This window comes from Eucyclogobius newberryi, unplaced genomic scaffold (assembly GCF_026437365.1).
Source record: "Eucyclogobius newberryi isolate DKJ021-1_F unplaced genomic scaffold, fEucNew1.0.hap1 SCAF_2, whole genome shotgun sequence".
Taxonomy (NCBI): domain Eukaryota; kingdom Metazoa; phylum Chordata; class Actinopteri; order Gobiiformes; family Gobiidae; genus Eucyclogobius; species Eucyclogobius newberryi.
In genome coordinates, this window is record NW_027315834.1 from 11,965,918 (window position 1) to 11,984,344 (window position 18,427).

The 18,427-nt window shown below is 39.0% G+C and overlaps 1 protein-coding gene across 1 annotated transcript in view; it reads left to right on the top strand.

Annotated features, from left to right (window-relative positions):
• The window catches only part of LOC140366996 (protein turtle homolog A-like), a 151,549-nt gene that overhangs the window by 14,484 nt on the left and 118,638 nt on the right, over positions 1–18,427 (top strand). Inside the window, exons 2-3 of the mRNA XM_072453274.1 lie at positions 16,385–16,477; positions 17,644–17,841. Coding sequence (XP_072309375.1) covers positions 16,423–16,477; positions 17,644–17,841 — 253 coding nt within the window. The 5' untranslated portion in view covers positions 16,385–16,422. The remainder of the gene's footprint in view (positions 1–16,384; positions 16,478–17,643; positions 17,842–18,427) is intronic.

An 18,427-nucleotide genomic window follows, 5' to 3' on the forward strand; every position in this document is an offset into this window, starting at 1 on the left:
CCCTTTAGCTCCTCAAGTTCTCACTCACAGTGTTACCACAACTTCTAACAAGGGAAGTTGCAGTTACTAGAATATCTGCCTACCACTGATTGTATTGAAACTATGAAGGTGAATAAGTGCAAATTATTCCAAAATGGCAAACTCTGTTCGATTGATTTACCCAAATAAACCGTAACCTTTCCAAATCCCATTAGTTGTTATGATTTATTTCGAGAAAAACACTTTATCAATAGTTCCACCTCACTGAACAGCATCTAATTTGATCTCTCCACCTTCATTAAGTCTACTTTTTAAACATGGAGCCACATTTTTATTCCCCTGCAAATCATCTCTTACTGTTTATCCGCTGCACTCCACAAAGGTTTAGCTTGTTGTTTCGCTCACTCTTAAGTCTCTCTGTAAAAGTCTTTGGGGCCTGCAGGAGTTGGTTTGAAGACTAATGGTTCTGCTTTATTTTAATTCCAGGTGCGTCCGGGACAAACGCTTTGACTGAGCTGTAGCAGAAGATCAGGATCTAGATGTATAGGGGTTTGCTCTGCTTGTAATGAACAGTGTAAACAAGCTGTACTTCTGAGGAATACCAACAGATAATGTAGCAGCAGAACAGTGATTTTGCAGAACGCTTATATATTCAACGTGCATGCTGATTAGAATGACCCGATTTGCCATTTATTCATCCTGGTGATGGCCAACAATAAGAGTTGTTGCCTTGAGAAATAGCGATTGTTGATTCAAAATTAGATCTGTCCTGAATAGTTTATATCTATATCCAAGTATATCAGCAATATAAGACCACTTGGTAATATTAAAGGATTGAATGCAAACATGTTAGAATTGTTTTTAATTCTCAGATACCTTTGTTTCTATTTGTTTCACGCATGTTTGTGAGTTATTCTAATTTTTCATGTCTTCCCCACACTATTTATTTTGTTGTCCTTTTTAAAAAAATTCTTAAACTGTGATCAGAATCAGAAAAGGGTTTATTGCCATTGTCTGTGAACAAAAATGCTTTGTTGTTCTGAATACTTTATATATCTGAAAATGTTTCTCGAAATGCCTCATATTGCCCCAAACTAAAAAAACAAATTGCATCAAACAAACAATCAAAAAGTAGAGAATAAAAGTTACCAAAAACCAGTGGCGGGCCGTAGGTCTGGGGCTTGGGCCTTCAGTGAGCTCCTACACAGTCCCACCCGAATGAATCCACCTCTTATTACCATCATTATTATGCCGTGGCTCTAGACACTCCATTTAGACAGAAACGCAGTTCAACCAGGCGTTGCATCACCTTGAATTGCAGGGGAAGAGTACAATACAGTACAGTTCAACTAAGTTCAATATGTCCCTGTTTTTCTTTACCTTTTCATTGTGCTGCTTCATTGCCCTGTGCGTGCCGTTGCCCGCTCTGTTGCTCAATCCGTTGCTCACTCCGTTGCTCACTCCGTTGCGGGGCCGTCGCGCACTTGCTGTTAGAAACAGGGCGTCATCACCATTCTGGAGCCCAGACACTCGCAGCGTCTTGAGAAAGGCGTTATAATTATATCCTCGACCAAATCTATATCTTTTCCTCCTTCCGCCATTGTGGGTTGAAAAAACAGCTTAGTAGTAAGCAGATTAATTTGTCTGTCAAATTCTGTTTCCTCGTTCTGAGGTTCTGCATAGCCCCGCCCATAGGACCTGCCTCTCAATATTGGTGATCCTATCAAAAGACGTGCACGTGATGCACCTGCTGCTGGCTCCTGTGTAACAGCAGCAGACGTACAAGAGCCAACTCTAAAGCTGATTGGTTGACACATCATTTTCATTCCCATGCACTTTAAGCTACAAGCACCAGCCCTCCAAATCTCAACCTGGGGCTGGAAGTAGTGCAACCAAGAGGAAAGCCATGAAATGAAGAGTATAACTCTTACTCTGGGGAATAATTGAATACATATTGGTGGGAAAATATATATATTGTAAAATTATATTCTGATTATGTTTAGGATAGCAGAGAAGGCCTTCCTGACGGCCCACCACTGCCAAAAACCACAGAAATGCTTCAAATTCTTGGGGTCCAAAAAAACCCCAAAAACCTCTTTTTAACTTATTTTGATGAACCTTATTGGATAAAGGTTCATAGCTAATTTCATTCGACTTGGTTTCGGGTCATAAGAAATATTGATATATCATGCATAATTTATGATTTGATTTATTGCGAATGCAGTGCTGCCAGATATGGATATTCATATTAAACACACAGAGAACTAAATTGATGTTCCTGCCACTTTGAGACCCCAAAGTCATTAGTCCTGCAGTGTACTTTTCTAATGCTTCAGACAAATTTGTGGTCCAGAAGAAATGGGGACAATGAGATAATGATTTATCAGATCAACAGAGAGTTTTTGATGGAGTACAACAGTAATGCCGTAAAATGAGTCCGAAGCACAACGAGAAAACAACTGTATCTGCAAATTGTGGCCTATTGCTTAAATATTACGCATAGACTACTAAAACACACTTCAATCTGTAATTTTAAAAGTCATATTAAGAGGGAGTCACTTTTATATTAATTTGTAATAAAGCCTTTGATGACTGCTGCTGCGTCTGTCGACATTTATGAATGTAGATTTTGGATATTTCTTTCAAAAACTGTGAGTCTCCTGTAGAGTTTCACAGGCCCTTGCACGCCATCTGTGATCACGACGACGTGAGCGCAGCCTTTTGCCTTTTGTCGTCTTAGGTTTTGAATGGCCTTGTTTCAGTGTGTGAGTGCACATGTTTAATCAGCTCTGACACATTTGTTTGCTTTCGAGGTTAATGTCTCATTTCATTCGCTGATAACAGAGCTGTAGGCAGGCCTGGCCCACTGCATTACACTCATTGACAGTGACAGACAACATGGCACCACTTCTGAGAGTCTAATCACAACATCTCATATTTTTTATTTATTTTTTATTCCTTATTAAGAATATAAGAGGTTTTGTCTATAAGAGTTTTGTTTATAAGAGTATTTCTATTAAAAGGGTTTTTTTTCTAAAAGCTTTCTATAAGTTATCTGTTCTTTCCCCATTGTGTGGGCAAATAAAGGCTTATCTTATCTTATCCAAAATATAAAGGCCAATAGTGACGTTATCTGGTTTGTATTGAGATTGAATGAAAGAGACCTTATTATAGTACCAAGGAACTGGTGCAGTAATTGGTCATACATGCACCAATGTTTTAAATCTTTTTCTCCCAATGACCCTTTTTTTTACCCGTGGGTACCTACCTAAAAGCTTCTGTTTTACAAGGAAAATGTAATTATTTTCTTGTTGACAAGGATGTTACCGAACCCAAATAATAAAAAAAAAAATACTTGATAGAAGCAATTTACTGAACATGCCATTCCATTTCTGTCGTTAAAATCTACACAGTCTAGTTAAGACTTAAAGGTGGAATTGACGATTTCTTTCAGCAATTTTTTTTTATCATATTTCCTCGTGGCGTGGATAAATCATTTGTCCTGCCACGTATCAATCATAAAACGCACCTATCGCTCACCTGCAGCCGCGTGCGGTTCGTCCCCATGTTTCCGCGTGCCTAAGCGCATGGATCTATCATAATATAGTTCCCTCAGTGTACGGGGCAAAATGAAGACGGAGAAAGACAGTTCGAGCTGACGCAGAAGTGGACAGAAATCTACGGGAGACGAGCGATGCGATGCGCTCTGTTGCGCTAATAAACAAACACACGTTTGTGTTGTATCGGTCCACACGGGGAGTGCGCATGCGCACTTCCGCCTGCGTTCTCAAATCGCCGAAAAATCGTCCATTGCGCCTTTAAGGATGGGTTCGTCCAGGTCAAATCAACAATACAGAATAAGACAAGTTTGTTTACCATGTGGTCTTATACTAGTTCTGATATATAATGACCAAAATAATTGTCAAACTATTCAGGAAAGGTCAACTTTTGTTCCATTTATGTAACTTTTTCAGCATCTTCATCTGCTGTATTGAATCGCTTTGATACTAGTTTTAGGTTTGATTTCTGGGTTTCAATATTTAGTCGTTATCAATTTGTACTTTGATGTTTACTGTTTACCGTAGGGCTGGACGACTAATGAGAGCTTTGAGATTCACTCATGTCTAATCTGCAATGATATTTTTGAGGTTTTTACATTGAGTTTTTGGTCCATAGTTAATCCTGTCAGTGAAAGCATGTGGTTTAGAGCAGAGTTTGGACTTTTTGTGTTAAAAGGCTTTGATTAAAAGTCTGTCTTGTTTATGATCATGAAACCATTGCTGAAAGACATTTTTATTTCTTAAAGCAAAAGGTAAGGAGAAAAACAATTGTGATTGGTCGCTCAGCCCTTGTTTACCTCTTAAGTTGATACTAGGTTAAGGTGACATGTTATTGACTGTTTATTTTAAATAATGTCACCAACTGCAGGGCTGACACTTTACAATTAAAAAGAAGTATCTGGTTTTAAAAGAGATATGACAGATTATAAAACTATCCAGAATAGAGTAAAAAGCTGTTAGTATCAAAGATCTCTATGGGTTGGTCATTTTTATAATGATATGTGATAATTTTGTAGAGATCGGGATTGTGTCGTCACATGTCAATCATTTTTAGTTTACCTAATGTTCAATCAGTGGAGATTTTAGGTTTTGCTAAATACCAGGGCTGCACGATATTGGAAAATATTGTGAGATGGCTGTTGATTGTGATTGGCTGCGATATCAATATTATTGCGATGTTTGAATGTACTTTTGACACCATTGGTTCCAGTTGCAATAAAATGCCTTATGCCTTAATGTATTAGTGAAACTCAACGGAGTCAAAACCAAGATTAAATCAATGCTGATATGACTAAATAAGGAAAATCATGACGAAAATTAGCTATCTGGCCATCAACGCAAATGTTGACGTTCGATCCGGACCTCTACGGGAATACAAACTACTACTTTTCCGAACGTTAACTCAATCCCACTGAGTATTCTGTTACTTTCCGAGGCTCATTCAGCTCCATCACCGTTACAGGGAGTGTCACTGTCTCTGTTTACGATGTGTCGCAGTGTCAGAGGAAGGGAGAGGCAGGAAGTGTCTCACACCGTCTGCGCTTCACTCTCACCTTCACAAGCGTCGACAGCTCACTTTTAATGACCCGAAATGTCCCGCAGACTTCAGCAACACATTCTAGGCCTCACATCTTGGCTCATGCTGAGTCTTTTCCAAATGTGTTTCATCATAGTAGACTGTCTGTATTTTAACTGTCAGTTTGTCTGGCTTTAGATGCTTCACCCACCGGCAAAGGCATTTCCACATGGAGCTTAAACAGCGGTATTCATTTTGGGTCAAATAAATGTATGATCAGATGGATAGTTTGATCAAAGGGTTGTATGAAGTAAGGAAACATACCAAAATACACACTTGGACGCCACTATAAATGAACATTCAGCTTTTATTGCAACATACAAACCGTGTAAAAAGCATGCATTTTTACTTTCTCCAGTGATGAGATGAAGGAGAAGTTGAGGTGGCTGATTATCTTGCTGCAGAGTAGGATCTGGGTATGTAGCTAAAACAGGAAGGAGGGAAGAGAAAGTGGCTTGGTAAGTTTATCGTGAGCACAAATGATAATGTACAGAGCAAGAAGTTACGATACAAAACCTAAAGATCACTTTTCAAAGAGAAGAGAAGAGTCAAGGCAAAATTATATATAGTGCTTCAACAGTTTATTTTGAAATGTTTTTAGTTAGTTTGTTTTTCACACTTGCTCACTCGCACTCTTTTTACAAGTTGTTATGTTTTTCGGCCATTTGCTTGCCCGGTGCGAACCGGAGTTGCGTCAAGTCGAGCGTTCGTTAACATGCAAATGAATGGTGAAGCAAATCCTCATATTAAAAGTAGCCTTGTTGTGTAAAACTTTTATTTCACCAGTAACACGTAAAAGACGATGTTCAGTGGTCACTAGGAACTTACAAGACACACAAGATCAGAAAACTCAACCTAAAGTCAGTTAGCCTTTACCTCGGATGCCAGTTTTACACACTTATTCATTTCTACCATAACACACCAAACAGTTTACACACAATGACTTGTGTCGAGACCTAAAGGTGGTTGATGGGATGGTACCAGCCCAAACCCTCTGGATAAAACTTACAGGGCCTGGCTCCGGAGTCTCTCAAATCTAGACTTCCCAAGTTGCTAAGCATCGAATGCCAAAACCAGTGTAAATCAGCTGTCAAAACACGCAAGGAACATCACACAAGAACTCTGAAGAAGACGCTGACCGAGCAGTCGAAAACCACAAACAAACCTAAAAAAAAAAAACTATGACGCCAAATGAACTTCAGCGGACTGGTGCTCAATCAGTGAATAAAGGTTCAGCCTCACCAGCACAAAAGTCTCGTCTTCTCCTCTAATCAGCGACGCTGGTTCATTAGGCCTCGCTGAGTCACTATTGCCTCCTGTGTGCGGTTTGAACAAGAGCTCGTCTGCAGCGCCTTGTGTTCATTAGGCACAAGGGACCAGACAAAGCGGCTTCATGGCAACGAACTACAAATGTCAGCTTTGTTCCTCTGCCACAGTCTACACAGTAACACTTGTCCAAGGTGATAATAATAGCTTGATTAAGAGCGTGCGCCTTTGAATTAGAGTGTAAATGTAAATGATTGAACCTCGAGAGACTAAAGCAGACATGAATACTGCGACGAATAGTCTACTGAACATCGGGGCATAGTCTCTGGTAGCTAGTAATGTTAGATACAGTATGTGATGGAAGGATGGAAGAAGTAATTATCTTCTCGCTGTTGGTTTTGCTGCTGAGACAGAAATTCAGCAGGTGAATTCAGTGAAGTTATTGACCAAAATGCTTCGCTGAATCAATGTTTAATTGAAGAAAAATACAATAAGTAAAATCCGACTTGTCACACATGGAGATGTTATTTCTTTACCTCAACCGGGCACCACTTTAAGACAGAAACTGGTTCATCTCAAGGACCAGATGCACACACAAAAACAAAGTCATGTAGTAGTAGTAGTAGTAAAGCTCCAGATCATTTTAAAACTGTTCACAAAAGGTCCCATTTTGTCTTGTTAATTTTTAGAATTAATACTTGTTCAAATGAGTAGATAGTAGCTGATACTAGTTTTAGTATTGATCAGTATCTGATCACTTTTGATCACACTTTTGACAACCCTTTTCTGCGCTAAAGACTGTATCAACACGTAAGGCAGTCAAATTCTGGATTTTATTCATCGTGCATCTTCATCTCAAAGCCACAAACCACTCGTTTGAAGACAATGAGGAGGGGATTTTGTGAAGAAAAAAAAAAGAGAATCCCTTGTTGTGTAGATATGGTGGATTAAGGTAGAATTTGTGGGTTTTTTTTAAATCTTGGTCAAGGGAGAAAACAATCCAATCAAATACTGATCTGGTTCTTAACAGTGGTGCGGAAAAGGCAGACAGATTTCAGGTTTCAATAAGATTACAAAACCAATTTAGCAGGTAAACAAAGGCAGGATAGTGCAGGGCTTAATCAGCTCAGACCTAACCTAAAGTCGACTTTCTCAGACCAGCAAATTACCTTCAGATGGAAGTCGCAATGTCTAGATTTGAAAAAAGGAAGGTTATAACCTTTTCTACGATTGGATCAGTCCTGGACAAATGAGGGACCCCCTTTGCCTAGAATGTTCCACAGTATATCCATGGAGACAAGCGAGGTCAGATCTGTGGAGAGGCGGGCCCGCTCACAGTAATAATGGTTGTCTGACAAGGTATTTTTCTTGCAATAAAAACACATGTACTTGAATAGATACAATACAAATAAGTTTAAAGCGGCTGATAGTTTTGCATGTAATAAAGTAAAATCTGTTTGGCTCCAGACAGTATTGTAAAAGCATCTATTTGGGTGAAAATGAGACCACAGCGATTTCTCTACATCTGATTATAGAGTGTTTTATTCTCCACAAGTAGGAAGTGTGCCGTTAGTATGCTAATGTTTGTTAGCTTTACTGAGACAGCAAAACTCACTCTAAGGTCAAAGAGTTGTGAAAAGCTCTTTTAAGGTCATCGCTGTGAATATTTAGGTTGCTGTGAATCCATTAGGAACGTGAGCGATGCATGCTGGAGCTGTAAAGAGTTTAGAATAGATCTACATCTGGTACAGCGCTTTTAATGCTATATTGTGGAACATTCCAGGAGACGCAATATGTAGATAAATGGTTGGCACATCTAGAGGTAGGCCATATATTTCAATTTAGATAATCCTGGGAATGTTGGTTTGAAGATATGCAACATTTGATTGTTTATTGTAAAAAAGAGTTGACTAGAAATTCAAATGAAAAAGTTACGTTGTGTAAACTTCCAAAAAAGGGAATATCTCTGCACTTTTGTGATTAGCATATTCTCGTCCATCCAGATGTGTTTTTCAATATCGCCCACCCCTTGGCGCATCCCCCATCAGAAAGGTTACAGAGTGCACCTTTAACAAAAACAAATCCTGCAAACACTAACATGTCATCAAGATATTTTCATCCGTTCAGATTTAGCCAGTTGACATTTATCTTGCAGTTAACCTCCACTATTTCCTCAAATCGCCCCATCGCCGCTGCCGAAAAATCCAGCTTTAGCTCCTGTTTGCCATCTTTAAACCCTTGGCCTTATTCAAATCCCGGCTGTGAGTCTGGGCCACTGCTTTGCATGATACCACACTATTAAGCTCGCTGCACACCGGCCGTCTGGAAACTGGGTTGGCCCTGTTTTTTATTCTTCGGTGGATGCGTGTTTTGAAGGCAGTTTTGGGGGTGATTGGAGGGTGCAGCAGATGTTGACGGTTGGCGTAATTGTTTTGTACGGCTCCGGACTCTGCCCCCGCCTTGAAATAAAAAAGCCCATAAAGGAGTAATGGTGGAGCGAGCAGATACGGCCGAGTCTGTTATGACCATGATGTGTGTCTGGTGCTCTATTCGGAACAACCAACCAGCAGGGGTAAAACATTATTATGGTAAAGACGATTTTCTGAAAGAAGACGTGTTATTATGTAATCTCCACTTAGGGTTAAAGGTGCTATGGACGATTTTTTTCAGCAAATCTTTTATCATATTTCCTCGTGGCGTGGATAAATAATTTATCCTGCCACGTATCAATCATAAAACGCACCTACCGCTCACCTGCAGCCGCGTCAGGCTCGTCCCCACGTTTCTGCGTGCCTAAGCGCATGGATCTATCATAATATAGTTCCCTCGGTGTACGGGGCAAAATGAAGACGGAGAAAGACAGTTCGAGCTGACGCAGAAGTGGACAGAAATCTACGGGAGACGAGCGATGCGATGCGCTCCGTTGCGCTAATAAACAAACGCACATGTGTGTTGTATCAGTCCACACGGGGGAGTGCGCATGCACTTCCGCCTGCGTTCTCAAATCGCCGAAAAATCGTCCATACCGCCTTTAAAGGAAATTGTGGTTTTAAAGGGGGATATATATCAAAATATGGCTAATAATGCAATTTTTGTTTTGGAGCTATGTAAAATTAGACTATACGGTGTAAACTATATAAACAATTACCTCAAAAAGAGACAGAAAGGGCTACAGTCATCTTCCAAACAAGTGTATAAAGTGATATTTCTGCCCTTTTCTTGTTCATTTTGTGGTTCATTCACGTTTTGAGCGATACTTGAACTTGATCCAAGACATATTGTTGTGATATTGTTTTTGAGATTGTGCAAAAATATTTCGAGATATATTAATTTTTGTCATTACCGTCCACTCCTACCCATTTCCAATTTTGAACCATGAGTGAAGAACATATACAAAATATTTAATTTTTTTAATGCTTTTTCTTATTATTTCAAAGAATTGAACAAATGCAGAAAATGACCAGAGAATACAATTTAAAGTTTAAATCAACTAGACAATAACACATTTTTCCAATTCCAAATTAAGTCTGAATGTCAATTTTCCATTTGTCCAACGTCCGTTACAAGGTCAGTCCAGTCCTTGATCCTTGGTGAGGCTTGTGTCATCCATTTCTTTGTTATGGCCTTTTTTCCTGCTGCCAATAGCACAATCCAAACGTATCCGTCAATCTTGTCCATGGCAGGAGTTCTGAGGCCCAAGTAAATAGTTCCAAAACTAACGTGAACGTGAGTGAAGAACATGTTTCAAAACGTCCTGTTTGATACGACCGCTCAGTCAGTTGTCTCCACGTGGTTCTCATCCAACAACATCTGTAATTGGTTAACATTGTCGGTGCATGTCAGTTGCTTGCTTCCTCATACTTCTCATTTAGCAAAGTACCTTTTAAAGTGCAGGCAGATGGGGGCAGGTTTTCCAGTTTTCCCTAGTGATATTGTGGTATTTTCATATCTATGGCCTTTTTTCCTTTCAGCACTCAATTGGGCTTCACAGCAAATGTTTTTCCTGTTAGTGCCATGTTGTTAAAATTAGCCTTAGCTTGTTTTCTCCTCTGCTAATGGAGAGTACGATCGTAATACACATTTTCTGTCTCGTGTGTGTTCAGTGAATACATAGTTTGGTCCGTGTATTTTTGAATATTCATATGTCCTTTAAGATTGTTTGTTGTTATTGGTACCTCATGTATTAGAGCTAATTGAAAAGCATACATTACTTTATATCAGTCGGGCGTTCCCTCACGACGATTTGTGTTAGCGGTCCATTTACAGGAAGCAGAGGGATTTACTTATTTATTTCAATTGGGTGTTATTCACGTTAACATAAAGTACTATCACAATCGAAAAGGAGCAGAAAGAAGAAAAAATCGTATAAATATCTGCCCTTTTCTTGAAGTTTCATACAACAACAAAAAACAAAATCACAAATTACGAAATAAACAAAAGCTAGCTTGCCTATAGCATTCTTAGACTCAGATGGAAGTGAACGTACTAAACAGGATTCATCAAAACAAAGTGTGAATGAAGCAAAATACAACTCCAGGTTGTTTTTGATGAAGGGAACAACGCTATTACATGGTTTAAAGCTCTCTCTCTATATATATATATATATAACAAAAACATGCATTGAAATATCTATGAATATGCATCCAAGTACAAATACACAGTAGTACTCTGATTAAAATTCACACATACAAAACACGAGTTGAAATAAAAGCAGCTCACTACCTTGAATCTTTTGTTTATTTTCTTCTTTATTGCTCATTTACTTCCTCTACATCTTTGCAGTGCTTATCTTGTTTCTTTACATTATTGCAGGCGTTTCCACAGATCTATCCTTTACATGTACGCGTTGACATCTGACTTTTGACCCGTTGAATTGACTCGATAATGTTCCCGTGTAGTTTGCTGACGGTAATGACCAACCTCGACCCACAATCCCGGCCTGTCTGAAGGTTGAACTTTGCTTCTAATCGCTTTAGCTGTATAAACATTTCATTGCATTGACTCGTCACATGCGCTGTGCTTTACAAGGAAATGGAATGGTTTCGAAATGAGAGCGTAATAATGTTTCATTGCGCTGCATTGGGGGCTGTAAAGAAGGCCTGTTGAGTCAAATGGCCCTATTACCGTCTGAAGAGGTGGGTTTGCGCCGCTTATCCGACACTTTTCCCTCTGTTTGTCTATGTGGGTGCGTCGCATCCTCTCGTGTCTGTAGAGCTGCACTTTGGTCTTTTATTGGGTTGTACAAACTGTGTAAGCGTTTGGGAAATGTCAACGTTCTGAAGGAGGTGCTCAGATTTTGTGTCGAAATATTACATTCATTGTCAAACGCTTTGGAGTTCAAGGCCCTGTTACCTTTGCCCACTTGGTCCTTTCGCACAATAATAATGTTCCAAATGTTTTTCATCCATCAATGCTCCATAACTGAATAAAATGTTCTCATCAAATATAATGCCTATTAGTGGTGTTGCGATACTGAAATTTAAATCTTGATTTTAACGTTAAGAAACCAGTTTGATTCTCAATACAGATAGAAATACCATGCCGTCTTGGTCTGTGAGGGCCAAATTTGTGTTAAAACTGTTCAGGAAAGATCCAAATAAGTCCTGTTTATGTGATTTTTGTGTGTGTTTTTCCTTTTGATCGTTGTTCAAATGAGTATCTAGTTTTAGCGTTGATTAGTGTCAGATATTTTATACTTTTGTAATCATTGTTTGAACTAAACAGACTCTAAAACACATATGAAGGGAGCTTTTTACACCAAAGACAATGGCAAAAATGGCAAAAAAGAATAAACAATTTTAGGGTTTATTCAATAGTACACTTTAGTTATGGATATTCTCTTTCTAGAAGCCTTCAGTCACTGTATTTTAACATTTATTTGATTGATAATGTATTTAACTCAAGTCTCGAAGTACAATAGAAAATAATTGTTGGAAAAAAATAATTGCTAACTACCGTACTCGAAATGCACGTACATGATATCAAAACATTATACTAAGCTGTTTAATTAGGGAATTCTTTGAAATAAATGAGATCCCGTTCCAAAGGTTTGAGTGTGTCACGTGTCATTGTGCTCACAGCTGATTGGTCCATGTTTTGTTGTTACACAGAACTAAACCAAACTTGAGCTAGAAAACTCTGCGTTTGCTCCAAATAAACCTTAATTGAGCCCAAACTCAAACTGAACCAGCTTCTACTAACAGGCCTCTGGTGAGAAACGTGTCGTCATCCCATAAACCAGAAGGGTAGAAGTTTATTGCGTTTGTATGTCAATAAATACATGTGAGCTAATGAAAATCTATTAGTCTATAAGTCAATTTTTTTTCGTCCCTTTTGGCCGTCCACACGCTCCAGTTTAGATTAAAGTCGTTCGGGGAATCGCCTAATTGTTCTTGAGCTGACAAATTATTATAGTGAACAAAATGGATTCTAATTTCTAAAAAGGTGCCCGGCAGTTACACTCTGACAGACTGAAAAATTGTGGCCCCGTAAAATATTTTAATGCACTTCTCTTAGGTTTTACGGTCAAACCTAATTGAAAACCGCGGCAACCGCTGCTGCTGCAGTGGTCAGCACACGCAGCGGAGTGACATCATGCTGTAAATGTCTGCTCGGGACTGACAACAGCAATTCTACTGGACATTTCTCTCTCTGTCATCTGGAGCTACAACAACTACATGCATTGCAATGTTATTTACCAAGGCCGAAGGAAAAGGGCTATTTCTTTCAAATATGAGTAACATATGACAAAGCAGATTGAAGTAACTGTTACAGTTAACTACAGAACAGCTTTGTTTGACTAAAAGCCCAAACATTATGAGATATTTTGGACAAAACATCAGCGAGTAAACACAAAAAGCCTCACTGCATTCACGTATTGATCCAAACCTGGAACTAATACTAATAAAATTGGCATTGCTCATATCAGTATCTGTGATATGTATGAAATTATAATCTGCTTTTTGACTTTTAACAATGTCATAAATGTGTATAAGATAAGATAAGATAAGATATTCCTTTATTGTCCCACATGGGGAAATTTCATCTACGCAGGTAGATACAGAGGTAGATACAGAAGAAAAGAACAGATGTACTCATCAAATTCGAGACCACTACATTTTTTCATATGTATTTTCCTCATATTGATCAATCCAGATTTTTTATTCTATTTTATTGTAAAAAAAATAAATACATTTTTAACCTAAACATTATTGACTTTTAATTTTAATTTAGTTTTATTTATTTGAATTAGGACAGTGCATATTCATCAATGTTTCCGCAACTGTTTCAGCATAAATATGAGTTAGCACAAAAGCTAACATTCATTCGGTCAAAAAACCCCACTAAACATTAAATTAGACTACTTAACATTTGAAGACATTAAACATTAAACCTAATAACAGACACATAGTATGTCCAAAATCCGAGGCGTTACTGAGAAAAAAGATTATTTACAGTAAAAGCGACAGTAATTCATGATTGGTTTGTTTTCAACCAATTTTGAAGAACCGTTCTGAAGTTTTTGAGTGGTCACAGATTCTGACAATGTGGTCCATAATTTTGTGCCTCTGATAGACGCTGCTGTCTGGCTAAATTTAGTCCTGCGCCTTTGTGCTCACCAGTCTCCTAATTATTTGCAATAAAAAACCCAACAATAAAAAGTACAACTTCTTCCTCCAAAGTTTGAATTCTTGCTTTCAATGGCAGAGGATTTACTTTAGACCCATTAAAATGACCCAAGCTGGTCATTGACTATTAGTTTTCATACATAAACATACATAGACATAATCATAGACATTAAACACCAACACTGGAAAAGATTGATGGATACTGCTTAAAGAAAGAAAATAAGAAAATAAAGGACTTGTATATCGGACTTAGATTCATCAATATATATATCGTAATTTCTTGGCTATGACAGTGCTCTTGAATAAAAGCCATGCACACGAAATTCACAAAGAAAATATAAATTGTACATATACTGACCTGTCAATAAACCGCAGGTGCCCGCGTTGAGATATTTACACATATGCTACACGGTATTGATGCATCTTTTGAACAAGGGGTCTTGCACCTGTGCCACTGGTAACACAGCATTTTGAAGCTTAACAAATAGAAAACTCAACACAGCTGTCCCTACTGTCCCCTCTGTCCTTGATGACTCTGCGTGAGCTGATTTACCTGTGTCTGTGTCTTCACATCTGGTTCATCTGCTCCTGATCTTGTACTTGTGCCAGTGAGTGTTACGTTGTTGATATTTACACAGCGTGTAAAACGCTTGCGCTTCCTGCTCGAGTGCCTCCTGGTGGCCGTTACCCAGTAAAAATCTATAAATTAGATCCGTTGTAATGACCTCAGGGGAAAAGCGTAAGAAAAAAGTAGAAGGTTAAAGTCCGAAAGTATGGTCAATTTTTGTTGTAATCCATGAAGCTATGAGTTCACCTGTGCACCAGTGGTCTAATCTGCAGCACATATGCTAAACTTTAGCAGCCTTAACGCTATGAAATCAATTCCCGTCGCCGACATTTTGCTGATCCCCCACTCTTCACCCCCATTTCACACCGCTGTCATTGAAAGGACACAGATTATGCAAAATTTACTTCACTGAGCGTTTACCCAAACATTGTTACACGTGAAAAACACACCTGGAGTTGTATCTAGCTTCATTCACACTTGTTTCCTCGAAACAAGTGTTAGTAAGTTAGTAGTAAGTTATCTCCCTTGCCTCTCATTTTATCCCTAGTTTGGTTACGTCATAGATAGAGCTTCAGCAACGTACTCTATTGTTCTTAAGAACCTAAACCATCGACAGACTTGTTCTGAGCTTTTCTGCCCTTCAAATCGCATTCATAACAACTTAAATCAGCATTTTGAGGCAAGTTAGCTTTTGTTTACTTACCCACGGTAATACTCTCTTCTGCCGTATTGCGCTCGAACTCAATTCCTGATGAAGTAATGTTTGCAGTTGCTTTAAATTATAAAACATGAGATGCCTGAGTAAAGTTACTCAAGAACATGCTTAAATGCTAATAACGGTACAAATAATGCATAATATTGTCCTTTAAAGCTTTGACAAAAACTAAATCCCCTGTTCAGTTAAACTTCCTCACTCCTCGAGTAGATGCAGTCCTTGGTCTAGACCAGGGCTCCCATTCAACTTCACTTTCCAGAGGGCATGATTTTCTGTTGGGCCGTGGTCTCTGGGACGGAGGTGCACAACACAACACCACTTTAACAAAATTCCACAAGATATCCACAACACTAGATCTGTTTCATACTGAACCAGAATGAAACTAGTATAAGACAATATACCAACCTGGTCCGAAACAGGACTAACCCAGACTGAATACAAGTCTAAAGCAGAACAAAACAACGATTAAACGAACCATATACCAAACCATCTATATATATTTTTTCAATATTTGGAAGATTGGTTGCAGGCCGGATTAAACCATTTAGAGAGCCTGATCTGGCCCCCGGGCCTTAAGTTGAATAGCCCTGGTTTAGAAAAATATCAGCCAAATAAAGCTTTCACGTATCTTCAGGACATTATTTCAAGTATTACTACTGGAAATACCAAGGCTACTTTGTCCTCAGTAATCTAAAGCGCCTCAATGATGTTTACGATGGGACCTTTAAAGCTTAAATCCAGGGTCACATGTCCTTGAGGATCGCCCGCACTCATCAACGCGCCTTAATCAAAACTCTCAAACGCCGCTCGGCACGTGACTCCGTAAGTGATTTATGCGACGTTTATGACATTTGCTTTGAGAGAAGGATCAGGGCCACCGGAGTTTGCTGGCGGCGCAGTCGGCTCGGCCCATTTGTGTAATGATATGGGATGAATTCCAATTATCGGAAAGCTGTGCAGGAATCGGCAAAAAGGCGCGGCTGTCTCGGGCTGCCTGTGATATTGTGACAGAAGCTCGGCCCTCTGCGGCGGTGAAAGGCGTGACGGAGAGAACTAATGTGCCCATGACAACGTTATGTGTTTTCTTTCCAGATTGAACATGCGGTGAAGGTTGTGAGTGCACGGCGGATATGGGGTCGGCCAGGTTGCTTCACCAATCTTTCAGCGCTCTGTTTTTGATTTGCTGTGAGTATTTTTGTCTACACGGAAACAGAGCACGCATGTAGTCATATGAGGTCATTTTCAGCATGAGCAGTTCTGAAATGACAGCTTTAGTTCATGAAGTTTAGTTTCAAACATATTTAGACCACACAAGTAGTCATACAAGGTCCCAGCTTTAGTTTATGACATGAAACACATTTAAAAAACACTTTAAAACAAAACATTTTACCCTCACTTTTTTACCCTCATAGCTTCGATAATAATTAGTTATTTCACCAGCACCTTTTGTACCTTTTACAAATAATATGTCAAGCAATATAAAACATCAAAGGTATGAAAACAGAGCGATAAATATCAAGGTTAAAATGAGAGAGAACATCACACTATTATGATCATCCATAATGATTTATTTATTGATTGATTTAGGGTTCTTTGATGTGTTTTATGCGCTTGCGTCACACACCACAGGGACCGTCCCTTGTTGGGTTTTTTAAGACGATCACAATCAATACAAAAGACAATACACATCATACATCCCAAAACAACCCAAGATTAAAGCATTATGATATTGTTAATTCACTCTCATACCCCAAAATAACCATGTGACCAACTCGGGACCACCGCTGCAGGATTGTGATGTGTCAGATCATATAAAAACTGTTTCATAACTGTTGTTTGTGCAATTATTTTGTTTTATGACCTAGATTCACTGGAAATATACAGTTTTAAAATAAATAAATGTTTTTGATCTGTAGTTACATATATGATAGCTGTTTTTATTAGCAATTACAAAGTTTTAGTGGTAATGCTAAATGCCCCCTGAACATCTCTCAGCCCCCATTCGCATCTAGCCCAGTCTCATTGTCTTATAGTAGTTTTATACTAGTTTATAGCTCTTTTTTTCCCCAGTTTTAAGACCAATTAGAGATTTGATTCTATCCAGTTTTAGATCAGTTTTATACTAGTTCAGGACTCAATTTGGTCCAGTTTTTGACCAATTTTAGACCAGTTTTATTCTAGTTCAGGACTTGATTTTGTCCAGTTTTAGACCAAACAGAGACCAAAGCAAAAGTCCAAGAGCTGGGTCTAAAAAGGTACAAATATATAGACTAAAATGAGGCTACATGTACAAGAGGACATATGCAAAGAGACAGTGCAAAGACGTAAACGTGGTGGTCTCTGTTCTCCAGTGCTGGTCCCGTGCGTGCAGCTGGTGGTCGTGGGCAAAGCCGGCACCACGGTGGAGCTGGACTGCCTCTTCCCCCCGTCACATCTCGCCCCGTCGCCCGACTCTCCGTACGTGGTGGAGTGGGTCCGACAAGGCCTCGACATCCCGGTGCTCATCAACTACTTACGCCACCAGCCCCGCGTGAACCCGCAGTACGAGGGTGAGTCCGAGCTGATGAAGCGGTCACGCGCGTTTGTGTTTTTCATCGCAGCCGTCTTTGCTCGAGCAGCAAGAGATGACAGATGTGGTGTTGTTTGTCTTTTTTGTGTTCTTTTAATTGTTTTTGAATCATTCTCTGTGGACTCCCTCCTTTGTGTCCGAAATAAAGTGAAAATTATGGAATTATTGAATGGGACGATGTTGTTTTGTCACAAGGGATTTCACAATGTCAAAGTTTAGTGTTACGATTGATGTGAGAAAAACAATCACGATTTAACGATTATTGAGACTGTTGAGGTTATTGAAACAACAGCAAAATCTTTCATTTTCTTTCATTCTCGTGGTCTGACATGTTAGTGTTCCTTTCTGTTACGGCTTTACTCAATTGAGCTTTCTGAAAGACAAAATTAAGTTAAAGGTGAAAAAAACAGCCAGATAAAAAAATCATTTACATGGTCTTTTTTGGACAATAGATTGAACTAAACTCACTATTATTGTTTTTTGGTTCTTTCGATTATATTATATATATATATACTAGTCATAATATAATTTAAATTTTGTTGGGCGTCAGAGGCTTGCGCTGCTTT